At 43.6% G+C, this 23,370-nt stretch overlaps 1 protein-coding gene across 1 annotated transcript; it reads left to right on the forward strand.

The window, feature by feature from the left end:
* Nucleotides 1-20,852: 20,852 nt before the first annotated feature.
* Nucleotides 20,853-21,833, forward strand: LOC145824383 (uncharacterized). The gene is made up of 3 exons (XM_082924027.1): nucleotides 20,853-21,071; nucleotides 21,158-21,256; nucleotides 21,497-21,833. Exons 1-3 carry the CDS (start codon nucleotides 20,853-20,855, stop codon nucleotides 21,779-21,781), a joined length of 603 nt encoding a protein of 200 aa, XP_082780153.1. The 3' UTR covers nucleotides 21,782-21,833.
* Nucleotides 21,834-23,370: the final 1,537 nt, after the last annotated feature.

Genomic DNA, 23,370 nt, shown 5'->3' on the forward strand with positions numbered 1-23,370 from the left:
AAGGTTATGTTATAGTATGTCTTTATGTAGATGATATGCTCATCATAGGTAGTAATAATGACATGATTAAAACTACTAAGAAAATGTTGAACAAACATTTTGACATGAAAGACATAGGGATTGCTGATGTAATTCTTGGTATGAAAATTACCAAAACATCAGAAGGTTATGCTTTGTCACAATCTCGTTACATTGAGAAAAATACTTGACAAATTTAGCAAAGATGATGATTATCTTGCTAGAACACCTGTGGATGTTAATTTGTTTCTTTTTAAGAATGTACAGGAAAATATTTCTCAATTGGAGTATGCCCAAATTATTGGAAGCTTAATGTACTTGATGAACTGCACTCGCCCGGATATAGCTTATGCAATAAGTAAATTAAGTAGATATACGAGTAATTCGAGAGTAGAACACTGGAAAGCAATTATTAGGATTCTAAGATATCTCCAATTTACTCGCAACATTGGATTTAATTATACTAGATATCCAGCAGTACTTAAAGGATACTGTGATTCAAACTGGATATCGGATACTAGAGACTCAAAGTCCACCAGTGGGTATGTTTTTACTCTTGGTGGTGTGGCTGTATCTTAGAAATCTTCCAAACAGACTTGCATTGCGAGGTCTACTATGGAATCAGAATTCATAACTTTAGATAGAGCTGGGGAAGAGGCAGAATGGTTTCGCCACTTCCTTGAAGATATTCCAATGTGGCCAAAATCGGTGCCCGCTATATGCATACATTGTGACAGTCAATCAACAATTGGTAGAGCACAGAGTCATATGTATAATGGTAAGTCACGACACATTCGTCGTCGACATAACACCGTGAGACAACTACTCTCTAATGGAATTATTTATATTGAATATGTGAAGTCTAAAGACAACATAGCTGATCTACTGACCAAAGGGTTAGCAAGAGAGTTAGTTCAGAATTCATCGAGGGAAATGGAACTTAAGCCTATTAAATAAGAGTTACCATGATGGCACCCTAACTGTCACGACCCGAACCCGCCCCTATGGGTTAAGGCCATAACCGGCCAGTAATCGCGAGATTACCTACGGCCTCAAACCAAATAAAACAAAACTCATCAGAGTAAAGGGCCCAAACGGAAGCAAATTTAAAACTTTGTCCATAGAGTTGTGCTTATATGCACACCATAACATTCCAAACATTTATATGTTAATAACTCACATCAAAATATTTACTAACACAGAACACTGTACATACAGGATCATACAAGTTTAAGTCAGTCGAACCCAAGGCTTATATACAAAAGTAGTCTAATGCTTTCGCCAACATAACAAAACTATGAACAAAAGACAAAGGCGAAGGCAGTCTCATGCGTAAGACATTTGGGTTGACTCCTCAAAACTTTGACTGTTTCTCACAATTTCACTGAGGCTGGTTCTGGATATCCCTTGGCTCACCTACATGTACATGAATGAGCGTGAGTGAAAGCCCAATAAATAATATCGAATAAGGAAGATACATAAGCAATCTTTGAAATAGTTACAACAGACGGCCTTTGGCCCAATCACTTGTATCAATCGGCCTTCGGCCCAATCAGTTATGTCAATCGGCCTTCGGCCCAATCATCTATGTCAATCCGCCTTCGGCCCAATCATCTATGTCAATCGTTGTCCACCATTCAAATTAACGAACTTACAAAACTTACATAGAAGTAAACAATTGGACAACAACATATTTCAAATATCTTGTTAAGATATTACTCACAATGATCGGTTGGTTGGTTTGCCCTGGAACTCGACCCTAAACATTCCATGAACACAAAAGGGTCACAAACAATTCAATCCGTTCTAAATTCACATTTTCCTCTTTAGGCTTCATTCTTATCTCTTTAACTCAATTACAATGCTCAATGTATGCCTAAGAGTTCTTAGAAGTGAAAAAGAACAGAAAACGAAATACAGAATGTCTTTTCAAAATTTCAGAAAACAGGGTCCCCGCCCGAGCGGGCCCATGAGGTCTGCAAAAGTACAGGTTACATCAATTTCACGCTCGAGCGCGAACTCGGCCGCTCAAGCTGAAGATCTGTCTACATAGCTCCCCGCTCGAGCGTGAACTTCCCTGCTTGAGCGGAAGCCATGTCTACAAAATATGCTGGGAGCTCGTATTTCACGCTCGAGCGGCGGTTTCCCCGCTCGAACGGACATCAAGAATTTTGGGTTTTTCAGAATTTGTTCTTGAGCTCAATTCGACCTTCAAAGGTTCCAAACTCATAATTTTTTGCTCAAACTTCATATATACATGTACTAACATGGTACAAACACCAAATTACAACACAATAGAGCTCAATTTCACAAATTAATCACATGCATGTCCCAATCTACACCAAATTCACTTTCAACATAACAATTTCATACATTCAAGCTCATACCTCTTATGAATGGTATGTGTATGTGAGATATGGCTTCCATTTCAACTCAAATTGTACAAATGGTGGTCACAAGCATGGATTTTAGCCACAATTTTACATGGATCATATTTTTCATGCTCAATTATGCAAATTTATGGTTATTATGCACATGCAAGCATTCCATGACTTCAAATACAACAAAATCAACCCAATTTCCTTATGATCAAACTAACTCATGTTCTTGGCCATTAATCAAACTTGAATTCACAATTTACAACATTAAACTCATGAATTCACTTACTTAGAGGCTCAATTCTTCTAATCTATGGTCAAATCTAGAGTTAAACTTCAATTTTCCAAGCCTTCAAGATTAAACTTTGATTCTCCTACACACTCTCTCTCTCTAGTTCGGTTCTCTCTTTTTCTTCTTAGAGTTGAAACCAGCCAAATGATATAAAAAGAGAAATCAATTATAATAAGGCCTTTTACATGTGCTCTCATAAGCACAATTGATTTGAATTAAATAATTGAGCACCAAAGCACCAATTTAATCTATTTATTTTGATCCGAATCAATTTCCAATTAAATTTCACCGTAGGCTCTAAAAATTACGCTAATCACAAAAGCGCAATTGATTTCAGTTTCTGTGGCCGATAGGGCCTTCAATTTAATTTCCAAAGCAGATAGTCAAACAGATATTCCTACGGTGAACAGATAGAAATTCAAAGCCACATATTTTCATATAATGGCACACAAAATCACATTAAACACATAATTATATTCATATTAAGGACTAATTAGCACAAAACAGAACAGGGTTATCACACTAACCTAGTTGACTGGAGATCCCAAGATCTAGGTTCAAAGAGACAACCGAGTTGTGTATGACTCAGGATCACTAGGGAGTCAAACTCTTACCTATTTCTATGATGAAATAGTGATGTCTGCAGCGTTTTAGGTTAAGTAAACTTTTAATGAATCTGATATCTAGGTATACCTAGTGGAGTTTGGCAAGATACTCTTCATAAGAATCACCTATATGAGTGTGAACTGGGCCGGTTCTATGAGATTTGTGAAGGGCTATAATTCTCTAGAGCACTCATGAAAGACCAGGGGTTTTAAGGCCAAAATGAGCACAATAGTGAGAACTAACTGTGTCTGGTAATATACTGTGTGAGTTTTATTGTCTTGGTTTACACAAACGGCTGAATAGTTCAAGACATCATGTTCATTGGTTAGCTAGTAAATCCGATAGTGTCTCACAAAGGAAGGTTCAAAGCCAAAAGTTACCTATTCTTTGCAGAATATTTCCAATTTCTGTACTCTCTGTATTTAGATCATATTGTTGCATTTTCTCTCCGTCAAATTCCATTCATGTGGGGGATTGTTGGAAAAATTGGTTTTATAAGGCTTATTTTGGGCTAACTTTGAGACCAAAATTGAATGGGCCCCAAACTTTTTTTGGGATGGGTCCGAAAAGGTGACGTGTTCCTTGCCGCATAGCAAGTCACAAGTGAAGACAGTTCGTCAAAACTATTTATGAGTGAATGGGAAGTTGACGTCGTTTTTGGGTTCATAGAATGGACAATTAAAGAAGTAAATGTAGGTTGTCCCACATTGAAACTTTAAGAGAGCTTTTGTGGGTATATAAGCTCTTGGTGTACTAACTTGGGTTGGGCCCCAAGGGGCACCCCAAGTTTGTAGAAGGAAAGAGTTATAGACAAGTTGAACCTTAACCCAAATCACTAAACATACGTGGGCGCGCTCGCCGCCGCCGCCGCCGCCGTCCGTCGGACTGGCCGAGCTGAGCCATGCTAGGCACAGGTGTGGGTTGTGGTCCTTAGACCAAACCACCACACACGTGCACGTGCCACCGCCGCCGTTCGACCAGCCGAGCCGAGCCGAGCCGAGCCGTGCCGTGCCGTGCCATGCCGTGCCGTGCCGTGCTAGGCGCGGGTGTGGGTTGTGGGTCGGGCCGATTCTAATATTAATATTTTGGACAAAATTCATATGAATTTTTTCCAGAAAAAACTTAATGAAATTAAATTCAAATTTGGTGCCAAAATTAAATTTAAAATGTTATGTCCAAATTTACCTCTCTCAGTTCGAAATTTCCAACAGAGTTAACTGCTTGAAACTGCCAAATAACTGCCCAACAGTTACAGATCCACAACTGCCGAACAGATTCAAAAAAAATTGGCTGCAGATCTGTTTGAATTTTGAACAGTATCTGTTCAAAATAGGTTCATACCTGTTCAGCTCTTTACTGCACCTGTTCGGACAGTGTATTTTGCCTATAAATACCAGATCTGTTCTAGCATTTTAGTATTCCAAAAATTAATTTTTGTTGCATTCCTTTTGCTCTCTTACATCAATTATTCTTTATATAATTTTTAGGGAAAAAATTTAGAGAGTATAGAACACAAGTTCTAGTTCGCCGAATAAATTTGTTTGGATTGCTACTACAAATTTGTGAAGATCATTGTATCCTGAGAGATAGACGCTATTAGTCCGTAAGTACCGTAGCGGGGCGAATCTATCTTAAGGACAGAGTGTCACACACTCGACTTGATCTTTTAAATATTCATTCGGTTCGGTAAAAATAAATTCAGTACGTAATTTATTTTATTTGTTTGATTTGTTTCAATTTTATTTATTATTCATAGAAGATTGTTCCAACATAATACACCTTTTACTTCAATCGCAATCTCAATATTAAATAATCACTACAAAAAAATTGACTTTTTGCGACGGCAAAATGCTGTCGCAAATACTCAAAATGTCGTCTCAAAAGGTTTTTTGCGACGACAGATGACTTTTAGTGACGGCAAGTGGGGGGTCGCAACAAAGGTGGTCGCAAAAAGGTTTTAGCGACGGCATGTTATCGTTGCCTTTTTTTTTGCGACAACAAGTTGCCTTTTTTGCGACGGAATTTTTCCGTCGCCATTAATATGGAAAAATCTGAGTTTTTTTGAGACGGCACTATTTTCCCGTCGCTAAAGGTGTTATTTGCAATGGAAAAAAAGCCGTCTCTAAAGAATTTTTTGCGACGGGGTACCTGCCATTGCTAAAAAAATATTTGAGGCAGCACGATGCCCGTCGCTAAAAGAGTATCTGCGATGGCTAAGGGTACCGTTGCAAAAGGCTTTACCTCAATTCTGCCAATATTATTTGCGACGGTAATGTGATGCCGTCTCAAAAAAAAAAAAAAAAAACTGCTATAAAATTATTAAAAACATGAAAATTACCTGTATTAAATGAAAAATAATTGAAAAAGAAACCAATAATTACATAATAATATAAAAATTCCAGTATAAAAATAACAATTCATCCATAATAAAAAATTTCTTATATTCATTCATTACAACACATTAGCAAAATTATCCCACTATATAATATTGCATAATACATACACAATGTTTAAATACATAATGTTGTTCAAAATTCAAAATAATGTAAATCAAAAACAAAAGTTTCCCTCGTGATTCTTCCGTGGGTAACAAAAAATAAAAGTAAATCGCAATCTTCAAACGCCTGTATTCCACAAAAGCAAACTGCTACTCGGGAAATATCTTAAAACAAAAAATAAAAATAATTAATGACAATATAATTTTGTGTTAATATTTTAATTACAAAAAATAATAAAAAATTAACTACTATATAATTACAAAGATAATTAAGTAAATAATTTTGGCTAGACGGAAATCCTGCTCTAACTCGCAAACTAGGAACCCGATTGGAGTCCCGTCTTCTCCTACAAGTTTCTCGTGCCTAGGCGATCTCGTGTGCCAAGTTTTGTGCTAAACCGATACCGTTTGGTGATTTTGGGGCGTCAACACCTCAAATTTAAGTTTCTTAAGGAACTAGTTTGCCTATACCGAAATCCGGCTCGAACTCCCAAACCGGGAACCCGATTGGTGTCCCATCTTCTCCCACAAGTCTCTCGTGCTTAGACGGTCGTGTGTGCCAAGTTTCATGTAAAACTGACGTCGTTTGGTGATTTTGGGGCGTCAACACCTCCAATTCAAATTTTTTAAGGAACTAGTTTGCTTAGAGTGAAATCCGGCTGTAACTCCCAAATCGGGAACCCGATTGGAGTCCCGTCTTCTCCCACAAGTCTCTCGTGCCTAAGCAGTCGTGTGTGCCAAGTTTTGTGCTAAACCAACACCGTTTGGTGATTTTGGGATGTCAACACCTCCAATTCAAGTTTCTTAAAGAACTAGTTTGCCTAGAGTGAAATTCGACTCTAACTCCCAAACTGGGAACCCGATTGGAGTCCCGTCTTCTGCCACAAGTCTCTTGTGCCTAGACGGTCGTGTGTGCCAAGTTTCGTGCAAAACCGACGCCGTTTGGTGATTTTGGGGCGTCAACACCTCCAATTCAAGTTTCTTAAGGAACTAGTTTGCCTAGAGTGAAATCCGACTTTAACTCTTAAACCGAGAACCCGATTGGAGTCTCGTCTTCTCCCACAAGTCTCTCGTGCCTAGGCGGTCGTGTGTACGAAGTTTCATGCTAAATCAACGCTGTTTGGTGATTTTGGGACGACAACACCTCCAATTCAAGTTTTTTAAGGAACTAGTTTGCCTATAGTGAAATCCAGCTCTAACTCCCAAACCAGGAACCCAATTGGAGTCCCGTCTTCTCGTACAAGTCTCTCGTGCCTAGACGGTCGTGTGTACCAATTTTTGTGCTAAACCGACGCCGTTTGGTGATTTTGGGGCGTCAATACCTCCAATTCAAGTTTCTTAAGGAACTAGTTTGCCTAGAGTGAAATCCGACTCTAACTCCCAAATCGGGAACCCAATTAGAGTCCCGTCTTCTCCCACAAGTCTCTCATGCCTAGGCGGCCATGTGTACGAAGTTTCGTGCTAAACCGACACCGTTTGGTGATTTTGGGACGTCAACACCTCCAATTCAAGTTTTTTAAGGAACTAGTTTGCCTATAGTGAAATCCGACTCTAACTCCTAGACCGGGAACCCGATTGGAGTCCCTTCTTCTCCCACAAGTCTCTCGTGCCTAGGCATTCGTGTGTGCCAAGTCTCGTGCTAAACCGATGCCGTTTGGTGATTTTGGGGCGTCAACACCTCCAATTCAAGTTTTTTAAGGAACTAGTTTGCCTATAGTGAAATCCGGCTTTAACTCCCAAATCGGAAACCCGATTGGAGTCCCGTCTTCTCCCACAAGTCTCTCGTGCCTAGACGGTCATGTGTACGAACTTTCGTGCTAAACCGATGCCGTTTGGTGATTTTGGGACATCAACACCTCTAATTCAAGTTTCTTAAGGAACTAGTTTGCCTAGAGTGAAATTCGACTCTAACTCCCAAACCAGGAACTCGATTGGAGTCTCGTCTTCTCCCACAAGTTTCTCGTGCCTAGGCGGTCGTGTGTGCCATGTTTCGTGCTAAACCAACGTCGTTTGGTGATTTTGGGATGTCAACACCTCCAATTCAAGTTTTTTAAGGAACTAGTTTGCCTAGAGTGAAATCCGGCTCTAACTCCCAAACCGGGAACCCGATTGGAGTCCCATCATCTCCCACAAGTCTCTCGTACCTAGACGGTCGTGTGTGCCAAGTTTCGTGCTAAACCGACGCCGTTTGGTGATTTTGGGGCGTCAACACCTCTAATTCAAGTTTCTTAGGGAACTAGTTTGCCTATAGTGAAATTCGGCTCTAACTCCCAAATTGGGAACCCGATTGGAGTCCCGTTTTCTCCCACAAGTTTCTCGTGCCTAGGCGGTCGTGTGTGCCAAGTTTCGTGCTAAATCGATGCCATTTGGTGATTTTGGGGCTTCAACACCTCCAATTCAAGTTTCTTAAGGAACTAGTTTGCCTAGAGTGAAATCCGGCTCTAACTTCTAGACCGGGAACCCGATTGGAGTCCCGTTTTCTTCCACAAGTCTCTCGTGCCTAGGCGGTCGTGTGTGCCAAGTTTCGTGCCTGGACTCTATCCTTTTGGGTTATGTACAGTTAATTTATGGTTTGTCTTAGCTTAGAATACAAAGATACATATTATATCTGATCTTCTGGTGGTGGTGTATATGGATTCTCATCTCCTGTAGATTCCCTAAATGCCCGGTGGCCACTCGATGCATCAGGAACCTATGATAGTTAATACATAATGTGTTAATCATATTCGAATTTTATTATACATATGTACATATATGTTGTGTGAAAATTTAACTATCAAGCAATTTAATTTATATTAAACCTGTCTGTTGGGATCCACACTCACCCCCTGTGACACAAAGGCCATCATCTCAACTCTCATCTGTTGTAAATGTGTGGAGAACTCTGCTCGCATCTCCTCTCTCAACTTATCCCTTAGCTTCGCACGAACCTACTGGGTGATCTGAACAATAGTGGATGGATGGGGTGTTGACTGTGATAGCCCCGTCTCGTCTTTATACACCACTCTCTGAGGCACAGTTCTCCCATATGTGCGACAATATCCATGTCAGTCATGACCTATCAACTCATGGAAAATGGCATTCCTAGCCTCCAAAGTTTGACAATCCTCAAGTAGCATGAATAGTTGACGATTAAACTCATCCTGTATTGAATAAGACAGACAAACATATGTGAAATTAAGATAGTTGACACACAAAAAATAAAAAATAAACTTTAAATACAATGCTAGGTGTTTGGAAACTACCAAGGTCTGGATAACCTCAGGGTTATCTGCTCTACGTGTCATAAGCCAAACATTCATCTTATCAGTAGACTCCCCCTTATTGGTTATCTAGATTTTTTTAGAAATATGAAAATTAGAATCCAAATAATTTGCAAATATACAATGTTTATTTGTATATAAAAATAAAACAACAAAATTTAAACCTTATGCTGTATCTGAGCAAAAGTAGTACGCCCTGTGGTATGAGCTATGCCGTGAGCTCGCCGAATTTTAGCGTTCCTAGTTGCAATTTTCTATAACAGGTTCAACAAATGTAAGTATATAAATATGATTTGTATGTTTAAATATCATACATATAACTTATTTGTATACCTCAGCATCGGAAGTACGCCAATACTCCACAAGTTCTTCCCATTGGCTTGGCACAATGTGTAAAGGAACATCATCCTTTAGATTAGGATTACAACTTCTAGGCTTGAAATACTTAGTCTTTATCTTATTCTTGTGATCCTTCCATATGTTGTTGCAGGTTTTCATGCAGATTGGTTTATACTCCTCTGGACGTATATTCAAATTGTCCTATACAACACAATTTCAAAGTTTAAATAATAATAACACAATTTTGGAATTTGAATTTTTGGACAAAAATATACTTTTACCTTCACATCCTTCCAGATAGCATCAAGAATATCATCAGGTGTAGACGTCCCCGAACGTCCCGGGAAAAAAATCTCGTTCTGTTTATTTGGGCTCACTACAGTTCGGACTCAATGTCACGGTCCTGTTTCTAATCTCGCAGAGTGCAATGCAAGACCGATGAATCATCAAAGAGTCTAAATCCGGCAAATCATTTTTGAAAAATAGATTTTTTTAGAAAGAAGTGCCAAACATGGACTGCTTTGCTAGATACAGAGTCGCCACCTAAATATTTATTTTGGGGGAATTTAGGAAACCCTGACTCGTTGCGTAAGGCCACGTGTCCGTCATCACCAAAGTTGCCTCGGCTCGGGAACTTGGGTACGATTGGGGAAGGTCAGTTATGAGCACCCCCACTCGCCCGATCAAAGACCGGCCTCTACTAACCATGATATCGAGTTTTGAAAATATTGTGTGCTCTTATTCCGATTATTAGCCTAGAATTACTATGTGATGCACACAGCATACAAGTATAGACTGGATTGCCTAAGTTGGAACAAAGCATCGTATATCCGTTTGTTTTGAAAATGGATTGAATTTTGCTACTTGCAAGTAGGCTAAAACACGGGTTTCGACGAATTATTCCAACTTAAGCAACCCAACCTTCACCCACAGGCATTCAGGCAGTTATATCACATAAGCAGTTAGTCTCATGGCAAGCATGCTGTCATGGCAACATTCACACACATGCAAGGATGCTGAAGCATAAACGCTTACCGAGTACTCCGAGCCAAAACAGAAACTAGTTAGTAATCATATGCATGATCCTAGTTCATGTTAAGATGGCTAATGCAACACATGCAAGATGCAACTAAGCTAGGCTCGGCTATTCTAAACATGGCATATGAAATGCAACAGATAACATGTATTCAACTTGGAATTGAAATACCATGCAGTTAGTATGATGCGCCGAGCCCGGTACATGCAATACAGATGAATGAATGCACGCATGCATAGCATAAGGTATGCTAATTTAAATATGCCCTAATACTGACCATTGAAAGTAGGTAAATAAAAGGGAGAAAGAAGTGGGGGTTGGAAGATATGCACACACTCACACACACTTATTACACAATTGCCCTCGCTCGGAGGGTCTGAAAAAGTAATACAGGCCAAATAATGAATCAACTATCCTAACTAGTTAATTATTACAAAACTTTTAATTAATTAACAAATTAATTACAAAAACAGCCTAAATATGAAACTAAAGAGACCGCCGCAGCTCTGCCTCGGAATGCGTGGATGATGCATGCTCGATTTGCCTTGCTTGGAAACCTGTTACCATGCCACTGTTGCCTCTGTTTGCACTGTTCTGCACCTCTGAGGGATGTGGAAATTCTTGAGGCACCTCTGAACCCTTCCCTGATCATTTTGGAATGCCACCGGCCAATGAAGAGCACCACCGACCATGTAAATGTGATCATTGACCATAAATTGGGTCACCAACTGGACTCTTATGGTCAGTTGGCACTGAATTGGCCGGCCGGCCATTTATTCCTGCAGAATCCTGTTTTTGCTGCAGCAATGGACAGACAGTGCATGGCAAGGAAATTTCAAAGCAATGTATGCATGGCCACACTCCCCATCATGTTATGGACTCAAGGGAGTATGGCCCTTGGTCCTCGGGCCACCAATCACGCATCTCGATGCATGATAGCCAAAGGCACCAAGTTTGCCAATCAATGTAAATGAATGCAACAAAACAAATGAATGCCTCACGCCTTATCATGTTGAGATCAAGGGCATCGGCAACCGAGGATTGAGATGTGTTTCGTCACTTTGAGTACGAACACACCTCACTCCTCGTTGTAACAGCGCCCGCGTGGGCCTCATACTACTACAGTTCGGACTCGATTTGTGTCACGGTTCTAAATCTGAACCAAAGAGTCCAAATCTGGCAAATCGTTTTGAGAAACAGATTTTTGAAAAAGTAGTGCCAAACATGGACTGCTTTTCCAGATACAGAGTCGCCACCTAAATATTTTTTATGGGAGAATTTAGGAAACCCTGACTCGGTGCCGAAGGCCACATGTCCGTCATCACCGGAGTTGTCTCGGCTCGGGAGCTTGGGTACGATCGGGGAAGGTCAGCTATGAGCACCCCCTTTCGCCCGGTCCGAAGACCGGCCTCTACTAACCGTGATATCCAATTTTGAAAACGCTATGTGTTCTTAAACCAATTATTAGCCTAGAATTACTATGTTATGCGCGCAGCAAACGAGTATAGACTAGATTGCCTAATTTGGAAAGAATCATTGCATATCCATTTGTTTTGAAAATGCTTTGAAATTTGCTACTCGCAAGTAGGCTAAAAACACGGATTTCAATGAGTTTTTTCCAACTCAAACAATCCAACCTTCACCCACAGGCATTCAAGCAGTTTATAACACATAAGCATCTAGCCACATGTTAAGCATGCTGTCATGGCAACATTCACACTCATGCGATATGCTAAAGCGGAAATACTTACATCGTACTCCGTGCCAAAATAAAGAACTCATTAGCAAACATGCATGATCCAAGTCCATGTTGAGTGTCTAATGCATCGCATACAAAATGTTGCTAGAATAGGCTCGACTATCCTAAACATGTCATGTGAAAATGCACAATTATCACATATTCACTTTTTGATTTGAAGTACGAATGCAGTTAGCGTGATGTACCGAGCCTAATGCATGTAATACAAATGCATGGATGCACGCATGCATAGCATAAGGTATGCTAACTTAAACGTGTCCTAATACTAACCATTAAAGCGGGTAAGTAAAAGGGAAGAAAGAAGTGAGGTTGGAAGACATACACACCACCCACGCACACTTATTACAGACTTGCCCTCGCTCGGAGGGACCGAATAAATATTACAAATTAATTAACTACGCAAGCTAATTAATATTACAAATTAACTAATTTAATTAACAAATTAAATAAATTAATTGAAACAGGAAAACGCCTCGGGAAGCGCGCCGCCATGCGCAAGCTGCCTCTGTTTTCCTTCTTTCACTCCTCTGGAGACTGTCAAAACCTCAGGGTTGCATCTCTAGGCACTGGGGAGTACCGCCGGCTGAGTGGAATCACTACCGGCACTGGTATATGTCCATCGGCACAAAATTGAATCTGTCGGCAGAGAAAAGGTTGCCGGCCGGCACCTTACACTGCCGGTCGGCAAAGAAAGTCTGTTGGACCTGCAACTCACAGCAACAGAGGGCAAAACAAGGCATGGCAGCACAATTCAAGGCATGTATGCATCAACCATATCCCTTATCATTGTAATGACTCAAAGGGACATGTGCCTCGGTTCCCGGACCACCAATCACGCATTTCCATGCATGATGGCCCAAAGAACCAAGTATGCAACTTTGATTTCAAATGTATGCAAACCAATCAAACAAAACTCCCAATCCCTATCACCCAAGTCAAGGGACAAGGAATGCATGCAAGATGCAATGCAACCTAGGCATACAAGCTAAGAATGCAACATGGCATGGCAAGGCACTTATGCAAGCATACAAGCATACATATGGCAATGCAAATAGATGGAAAGATGGACTTATACATGAATTAGGCAACTCTAAAATAGGCCTAAAACAGTGGCCATAAGTGCTAAAGAGTGAGAGCTAAATGGCATGCACACACACATGCACATAAGGACCAACACTTAAGCATGAATCAAACAACATTCAAGCACACTTGAAAGAAGGAAACATGGACAAATTAGCATGCAACATGAGCCCTAAAATCATGTTAGGATGGTGCCAAACCAAGCAACAAAATCAAGCCAAAATATGCAACGAATAGTCCAAGTGTTCAAGGCAAATCAATAATGCATTGAACTACACTTAACATGACCAAACATGGCATGCATAGAAGGACCAAAATCAGAGGTTTAGCATGTTAAAACAAAGCTAAAGGACTACTTAGATGGCATCTAAATGGCCCAAATACAAAGGCATGCACCATAGCCAAAACATGGAGCATTGCAACACATGCTTTCAAAGCATTAAAGAGGCATGCAAGGCAATCAAACGAGCATGGAAATGGGACTAAAATAGCATGTAGGATGATTCCAAATCACCAAAACAATGCAAAGACGGCATGCTACACATGCACATACTCAAGGCCAACAAGCCCAAATACAAAGGAGCTCTATAATGCATGCAAAGATCAACCCAAACGATTATGGACAGAGCTAAAACATGGCAAAATAAGCACATAATCTTCACAAATGCAAGCCTAAAACATGCTCCAACAAAGGCTAACAACCTAGAACATGTTAAGGCACAAATAAGGCATTACATGGCAACTATGCTAAACATGCATGAAGTTCCAAAACCAACTTGAAATCATGTTATATCATGGATATATAAGCATGAAAAACAAACCAAATATGCTCAACACACACTCAAGCATAGGCTTCCTTAAGAGGCCAAAATAGGTCCTCTTCAAGGACAACAAGGAGAGGGGGGTGGCCCTCTCCTTCTTGGGACTTCAAAGAATCATCTTCACCACTGAAATCCCTCAAGATTTCAGTGGTGAAGAGACCTCAACACCAAAATCCCGGAGCTAGCACAAAATGGCTCAAAATGAGGCCTTTTGAGGCCTAAGGGTGGTCAACAACCCTCAAACAACAAAACACTCTTAATGAACAATAAAGAGGGCTTAAAAATAGAACTTTTTTATGTTATACAATAATCACAAAAACAGCTCTAAGACTAGTAGAAAATTGATGCAAAAATGGGGAAAAAAAGGACTAGGATCTCACCCTTGATGCCTTCTTCAACAAAGATGCTCCAATGGCCTCCTTGAGCTTGAATCCAAGACCAAAACTTCAAAACACACTCTTTAGAACCTCAGCTCCAAGCGGAAGGTGAAACACTAGGTGTTTGTGTGCAATAGTAAGGCACAAAACACCTAGTGAACAAAATGAGAGGGAAAGAGAGATAGATGTGTATCTAACCCTAACCCTAGGAAAAACCAGAGCTCTCCTCTGTATTTTCTCTCTCAAAAATGTCTAAAGGCTCCTCCCTTTGCCTTAGAGAGAGCTTCTCTCTATATGCCTCTTGTAAAGCTTACAAGACAAGCTTTTCAAGAGGGAGATCCCTCCATACACGTGTATGGAGGGGAGCAAAAGCTATACAGCTGTCCAAAAATATCTGCAAAAGCAGATGAACAGCAATCGGCCGGCAAAAAATGCCATCTTGGCCAAACAAAGTGCCGACCGGCACAAAATAGTGCTGACCGACAACAAAGAGTGCCGGCCGGCAAACTATATTGCCGGTGGCAGCCAAAACCAGCCGGTGGCATCTAGCCACTGCCGGTGATGGGTGGGGATGGTCTACAAGCCCCACCCTGCCCTTCCAAGGCAGGATGCAAGTGTTTGGTGCAAAACCAGACACTAAACGGTCGAGTTCGGAGATCCTGAGGCAAGGCACGCGAGCCGAGGCCTCCGGGAACTCCAAACAAACACAAACAAGGATAATCACCGAGTGTTCAAACGGTGACGTCCAAGTCTTGAGGACGGTCAAAAATGGGGTGTCTACAGTTGCCCCTCTTTGACAGAACTCGAAAGTCATAACAATGACGGGAGTGAATGTCAAAGCCCAGAGACGACCCATTTTTGACAAGGCCGAAGACTCAGACAAACATACAAAACAAATAAGGTATGCGCCCGGAGGCAGGGGCAAAATGCAAGACAATGCACGAAGCCGAGCATAACTTATGATCATGCAAAGAAAGCTGTAATGAAGCAAACATGCGACAATTTTAAGCTAGCATATCAAACTACACTACAATGCAGAAAGGATGTAAGAGAATTATGGAATTCTCAATACGTCTCACTCGGGAGATACAATACCTGTGCGGTTCGTCTGGTTGCACCAGCTTCAAATGAACCGTACATACAATATCGTGCCTGAAAAGAAAACAAACTTAACAGGTACAATATTGTTAGCAACATGCATGACAATGCAAAATGGATGCAAGACGACATGCAATATATACAAAACAATGTATAAACAATGCAAATGAAGATGCAATGTAATTGAAACAATGCAAGCTACATGCAAAGCATTTGGATCGTGATCCAATCACGAACGGTTCGAAACCACACCTATGTCAAATAGATTGACGGAGGTAACAAGTCTGTCTACCATAGAACGGTCAACTAAACTATGAGTATTGTAGACAGACGCAAGAACAAGCATTGGGTGGAATTGACATAAGTGGGGAAACAACCCGCTGGAGAGAGCACTACGATCCTAATGCCGGATGCAAAAATTACACTACAATGTAATGGATGGATATGGCACGCAGGCCAAATCAAATCTTGCCTAGGAAAGGCATGTACACATACAAACCATGTGTAACACAGAAAAGGTGCCGCAACCCTCAACCAACATACCAGCGTGGAATCGGCGCGATACACATGCAGAACTGTGTTTTACGTGAAAAGTAAGGGCACATACCGGACCAAGCTCAACCTGGAAAGGCGCAAGCCATAGATGGAAGGCGATGCAATGAATGCATGCAATCTACAATGCAATATCTACAAATATGCAATGGAATGGATATGGATACAATGAATATGGCATACAAGCCAAACCAAATCTTGCCTAGGAAAGGCATGCACACGTACGAGCCATGTGTAACACAGAAAAGGTGCCGCAACCCTCAACCAACATATCAACGTGGAATCGGCGCGATACACATACAGAACTGTGTTTTAACATGAAATGTAAGGACACATACCAGACCAAGCTCAACCTGGAAAGGCGCAAGCCATAGATGGAAGGCGATGCAATGAATGCATGCAAACTACAATGCAAATGCAAATATGACAATGCACTATGATGCAATGACTATGATTGCAACTTTCCCTATCTTACCAACAGGGTGATATACTAGGTTGGTTCAGTATCCAGAACTGAGGCGTAGACATGCCGTCTCAACCTATGGGGCTTCCATACAGATTTCAAGCCGAGGGTAAACCTCTGGGTATTTAAACCAGACTTTAGTCTCGGAACTCCCGAACCTTTGCGTTCTAGGCATAAGCCGTTCGAACTCTAGTTTCCACCGTCCCAGTTGGTCTTCTAGGAACTCATCGCAAGCACAGACTGGTGGCTTTACCAGACCACCGAAAAGTCGTTCGGGCACGACAAACACCGAAGGAATTGCACCTTCAGAGGATTTAAGGTCTCCTAGACCGGACGTGTTTAAGGTCTCGCCAGACCATGCGTGTTTAAGGTCTCGCCAGACCGGAATGCAAAATGTATGCATGACAATGCATGTTTTTGTTTGTTTTTTTTTGAAATGCAAATGATGCAAGTGAAATGCATGTTGCATGGAATGCGCGACAACACGCGGCTTAAGATATGTACAAAGCAATAGTGTGCACACCAATGCAATAAAGGTCTTGCACCTTCCAAGGATTTAAGGTCTCCTAGACCGTACGTGTTTAAGGTCTCGCCAGACCATGCGTGTTTAAGGTCTCGCCAGACCACGGGGGTATTTACAAGACGCGTGACAATGCGCTGAAGGTTTCGCACCTCCAAAGGATTTAAGGTCTCCTAGACCGTGCGTGTTTAAGGTCTCGCCAGACCATGCGCGTTTAAGGTCTCACCAGACCATGCGTGTTTAAGGTCTCGCCAGACCATGCGTTGCACGATGGTATGATGCGCAAGACAGCGCTATGCGCGAGTGCACAGGACAGTGCGATGGAATGCATGCAAAATGCAATGAGATGCGCAAAACAGCGCGAACAATTTTGAAATGCACAAAACAGTGCAATGCGCAGAACAGCGCGAACAATACAATGCACAAAACAGTGCGATGCGCAAAACAGCGCGAATAATTCAATGCACAAAACAGTGCAATGCGCAGAACAGCGCGAACAATACAATGCACAAAACAGTGCGATGCGCAAAACAGCGCGAACAATTTTGAAATACACAAAACAGTGCGATGCGCAGAACAGCGCGAACAATACAATGCACAAAACAGTGCGATGCGCAAAACAGCGCGAACAATACAATGCACAAAACAGTGCGATGGAAAGTGTGACGTGCATGTCACACGGAGTGTAAATGGGCTTGAATGCGCAACAACGCACGTATTCCGGAATGCATGACAATGCATGGAATGGAAATGCAATGATGCATGAGAAATGTGCACGACAATGCAAAGGGGTGCGTGTTGCAACGCATGTAACACGTGCATAACAATGCAAATGTGCGGCGCACAACAGTGCGATGTAATGCACCGAAGTAGTGTGATGAACTTGTGCAACACACATGGGGCAACTTTTGAATTCAAAAGGATACAAAAAGGATACACCTTGCATGAATTCGAGTGCCACGCACTGGAGACACGGCCTGCGGTCAAAACGGAGGTCGGTTGAGCGTCGGAGATGCACTTTCTTGCACTTTCTTGAGCTATGAAGACCACAAACTTCTCAAATGGCCTAAACAAGGCTGTGGGAACCCCACCGGCCGAAAGATGAGGCCACTGGCTGGCCATCGGCACAAAAACAATTCCATCGGCACAAAAAAGTGCCGACCGGCAAACAGTTGCTGGTGCGGGGCAGTTTTGTCTTTTCACCTTGGGTGTTATAAAATAGGGCTTCAAGCCCTATTCCTTCACTTCTCCACCGCCGAAATCCCTTCCTTTCTCTCTCTAGGGTATTTCTCTCTCATTTTTCGCCCGTTTCTTCGCGTTCTACGCCCGTTTCGTCGTCGGATTCGCGATCCTCTTCGCGTTTCGGACATTTTCCACCGATCACATTCTCGTTTCGGTGCCTCGTTCGGCGTTCTCGCCTTCTCGGGGTTTGTTTCCCTCACTTTCCTCTTCATTTCCGTGCCTCTTCACATTCCGGCCTTCCCGGCCATTTCCGACCCTCTCGGTAGTTGACTTTTCAGTTGACTCTTCGTATTCCGGCTCGGTTTTCCCTTTTCCGGCCATTTTCACACCATTCTCTACATGGCGGACGACATTCCACGTGGCGAGACTCCCCCAGACCACGAGATGGATCCCGGGGTCGAGGTCTTACCACTGAGCGAGCGCCCGTTCGACCCGGCGACCTACCGGCCGGCGATTCACGTTCTGCCCCCAGACGGCCTGCGTCAGTTCCGGAGCTTTGAGAGGTACGCGGCCCCTGAGCTACTGCTGCGTGAGCCTACCTCCCACCTTTCATTCGGCACTCCCGAGGTAACTCTTCATCTTCTGCTTTACTTTATGCAATGTAGGATACAAAACTGCCATAGTTAGCTGTATTCTCTAATTGCTGAAATCTGATATGCCGTAGACCGTAGTTGACTGTAAACATACATACAACTGATATCTACTTGAGACTGACACATGCACACACACTGCACTAGTCCTGAATCACCCAAACACACTGCACACACTGTATTTCACTGCACACACACTGGTACCCAGTATTTATCTGAATCCGTTAGATTTGCACACACGCTACATCTGTTCTGAAACACCTAAACACGCTGACACAGCACACGTATTTTACTGTAAGCACACAGGCACCCGGTATTTGCCTGAATCTGACAAACTTGCATACATGCCATATCTGTCTTTTCAAAACTGCATTTTGAATGTTGTCTTGCCATTGTCATTTTCTGTTTGCAGGAGGGTTCCCATACCATTCGCGGGTATGGGAATACTGGTGCGCGGGAGTGGTATGACGAGCTCCCTGATGCGGTCCAGCGCATCGTGGACCGAGCGGGCTTCGGCACCTTCTGCCGAGGGCTCTCTAGGCTCTCCACATGCAGACCTCTCCTTGCCGCTTTGGCGGAGAGATGGTGGGACACCACCGATTCTTTCCACTTTTCTGCTGCGGGGGATATGACGATGACCCCTTATGACTTCTCGATGCTCACAGGCATCGGGGTAGGGGGTGATTCGATCCCCTTCGACACCGACATGGATGAGTGGACCGCCGCTCAGGTCCATCTACTGGGGGAGGCGCCACCGCTAGCTCGTCCAGGCTTCGTCCGATATTCCTGGTTCGAGGCACAGTTCAGGGTCCAGCCTGCATTGGGGGAGGAGGTGCAGATGACCGAGGAGGACGTGGAGAGGTATGCCCGCGGCTTCCTCATGTTCCTGTTCGGGACTACTATCTTCGCCGACCGGGCGAACACCGTGCCTCTCTGTCTTCTCAGCGCACTGGTGGACGTCTGGGACATCTTGCACTACGACTGGGGCGGCGCTGCTCTGGCCACCCTGTACGGCTATATGAGCTCGGCTTCTCGCGGCAGCGGCCAGCTGCTCGGAGGTTACTGGCGGGCTTGGGAGGTACATTTCTTCTCCGCTTTTCATTTCTGTCCGATATTCTCTGCACTCTGTACACTGCGCACACTGCGGTCTGCTTTATACTTGCTGTATACTGTACACACGGCACACACATACATTCTGCTTTACACTGACTGTACACTGTTCACACTGTACTGCACACAATACACTGCACAACACACGGCTCTGCTATTTCCGCTTTATTCTGTATATTCTGTTTTACCCGATAGTCATACTGACATCTGTTTTGCAGTTGTGGGTTTACGCCTACTTTCCTAGGCTTGCACCTGTACCAGTTGCGGAGCCTCCTCCGGCTGTCCCGTTCTCGATTCGCTTTGACGGGAGATGCACCCGGCGACCACGGGAGACATTCGGCTTCTTCCGCCGATATTTCGACACCATCACTCTGGCCGAGGTATGCTTTACTTTCAGTTCATTTAGCTTCGCTTTCCCACTGCATGTTTCAATAACAGTAGATAACAAACTGTCTGTTACTTTCAGATCACATGGCGGCCATGGGCTTCCTTGCCATCGGCGATGCGGGGTCGGTTCCCTGGTGCTGAGGAGACCTCGCGTTTCCGGATCTTGCTAGAGGGCCCGGTCTGTTGGGCTTGGTACCTGGGGGAGCGTTTTCTACGCCAGACCCGCGGGTTACCTGAGCAGATAGTCCCGGCTCACCCTCCTGCAGAGATGAGGGAGACCGAGGGGCTGACCCCTGAGCAGCTGGATGATTACTCCATCGGCTGGGAGGAGGCCGGCTTCCGAGGCACCGGCGACTATCAGGAGTACGTGCGGACGTACCTGATGCGACCTTTGAGCGGCCGTCGAGCAGAGGGGGCCAGGCCTATGGCATCGGCGGCTGGGGCCGGAGCGGGAGCAGGGGCTGGATCTTCGAGGAGGGCCCGAGTCCGTGGCAGGGGCGGAGTGCGGGGTGGACGAGGAGCTGGCTGGCCTGCCCTGCCCGCTGTACTGACTTTCCAGGGGCAGGGTGGGGCGACCTATCAGATCCCCTTCGCCCCTCCACCGGCTGGGCATGAGTTCATTGACATCCCCGACCTTCCGCCGGTATGTATCACTGCACTTCGTACAGTTATTTCATTTCAGTTTACTTGATATTCCACAGAATACTAATGCATCTGATACCTTTGCAGGCTTCTTCTGAGTACACCCGTCAGTCGTTGGCGATGAATGCCTCGATGATGGGGATGCTCCAGCGGACATTTGACCTTCTAGCCGTCTACAGCATACCGGTATGTCCTTCTGACACTGGCCTCAAACCATTCATTCACTGCTTTACATAATCTGATGCACGGCACAACACCCGATACACTGATCTCACAGTATCTGAACACTGCATACACTGCATTCTGCACTAAACTCTGTACTGACAAACTGCTCACGGCATTCATACACTGTACTCACACACTGCATTCTGCACTGATAAACTGCTCACGGCATACTGATGCATTTCCCTTTCGTGTACTTTTCAGCCTCCTTTTCAGATTCCCATGGCGGGAGGTGCTCCAGCTAGACCTGCTGTCCCTGCTCGGGGGAGAGATGAGGAGGGTAGGATATTTCCCCGTACCAGGGGAGGGCGTACTCACGTCGGGAGTAGCTCGCGAGCTCCAGTCCCGGATGATGACGACGACGAGGAGTCAGAGGCGGAGGCAGGGTCATCGGAGGAGGAGACCGGAGACGGTTCTAGCTCGGGCTCTGATGACGATGCTGATGATGCTCCTGGACCCTCGTCCAGGAAGAGGACCAGGACAGACTGACGGCCCTTCGGAGTGCTTGACACAGATGCAGATTTTTGCTATCTTTTCTTTCTTTCTTTGTACTTTTCTTTTTGGTTGGTAGATAGATTACCTTGTACTGCCGCAGGCAGATTTTTGTTTCCAAAACTTGTACGTTTGAAAAGATAATGAAATGAAACGGACTTTTTATCTGAAAAAGTGTTTACATTTACACATTTCATGCATTGCATCGCATCTCATCATGTTACACCTCAATGTAAACGAAATTGATTGGTTGTCTGAAAATTGAACACTTGCACTGTAATAATCAGATAACTAAACAGCCAACAGCAAAATAACCCAAGCAACCCACTGCCTGATTCTTGGACACACAGCCCTTACTCTGTTGGGGATTAATCTGCACACAGCCCATAACACAGCGTTTGATTCATTCTGCACACGGCAAATTCTCAAACAAGCAGCCCAATCTGACAGGACGGACCTCAAAGATGGAACCGGTTGGAGGAGTCAAAACACATTCAAATGTAGAGAATGGCACAGCATTCTGAGCATAGATGGTTTTCGAAATCGAATGAGGATTTTTCAAACCGGGATATCGAGTCTACAACTGAACACAGCGGGGAGGACTCAAATATAAAGGCACACGACCTAAACACAACGAGACACGCTCAGGAGAGACTCAAAACAAAAGACGAGACCGTCAAATGAAAGAGACACGACACACAGACGCGTAAACGAAGATGGGGGACCTCGGACCACGAGGAGCCAATTCAATCTGGGTATTGTTTCCCACCCTTTCTGATTTGTGATCCTCACATTACTCGACTCTCAAGCTCGAATTTTCTCTCAAAACCCTTTTCCTCACTTTTCTCTCAACTTACACCTCTCTATTCTTCATTCTCTCATTTTTCATCCCTCCCCGGGGGGATTGATGGATAAATAGAAAGGTGTGGGTTCACGCCCGATGCCGTTAGCTCACAGCTATTCTTCCGGCAGGCAGAGTGCTCTTCTGACAAGTACGTTGATGACGGGGGAAAGAGAGCGCCTGACTCAACTGTGCCCCTAGTTCATCATTTTAACCATTTTTTCGTTTTTGCTTTCTACTAAAACGGTTTTGATCAAAACGAGAGTCGGATTAACGTACTTGTTCGATTTTTGATTTGAAAGGCATGCAAGTCAGGTTGCAAGCACTGAAAATTTTCCTTTTTGGGTCCAAGACAATGGTCCGATTTGGGAAAATGATATAGTTTTCGAGAAAATAGTCAACCTCAGTAAAAATTTTCAAAAACTATTTTTCAAACAACTGATGCTGAACAAGCATGGAACTTACTCTTCGAGATACGCAACCTCGGATCGGAGGCAATGGAAAATTGCCCCTGGTTTGAAGGAGGGTGGGAGGCAACGGAAAGTTGCCCCTAGTTTGAATGGCGGCTCACGGCGGCTGGTGGCAACGGAAAGTTGCCCCTTGTTTGGGATGGTGCCGCAGCAATCCGCAGACAGTCTTCATTGGCGGTGGTCGAGCTCTTAGACACAGAGATGACGAAGACGGTCGCAACACATATATGGACACAATCACCTTGAAGGGTGTTGGCCACTGGACTTTGGAGTGA

The sequence above is a fragment of the Camellia sinensis genome, chromosome 4, assembly GCF_055761805.1.
Source record: "Camellia sinensis isolate YWXY chromosome 4, ASM5576180v1, whole genome shotgun sequence".
NCBI classification, from domain to species: Eukaryota; Viridiplantae; Streptophyta; class Magnoliopsida; order Ericales; family Theaceae; genus Camellia; species Camellia sinensis.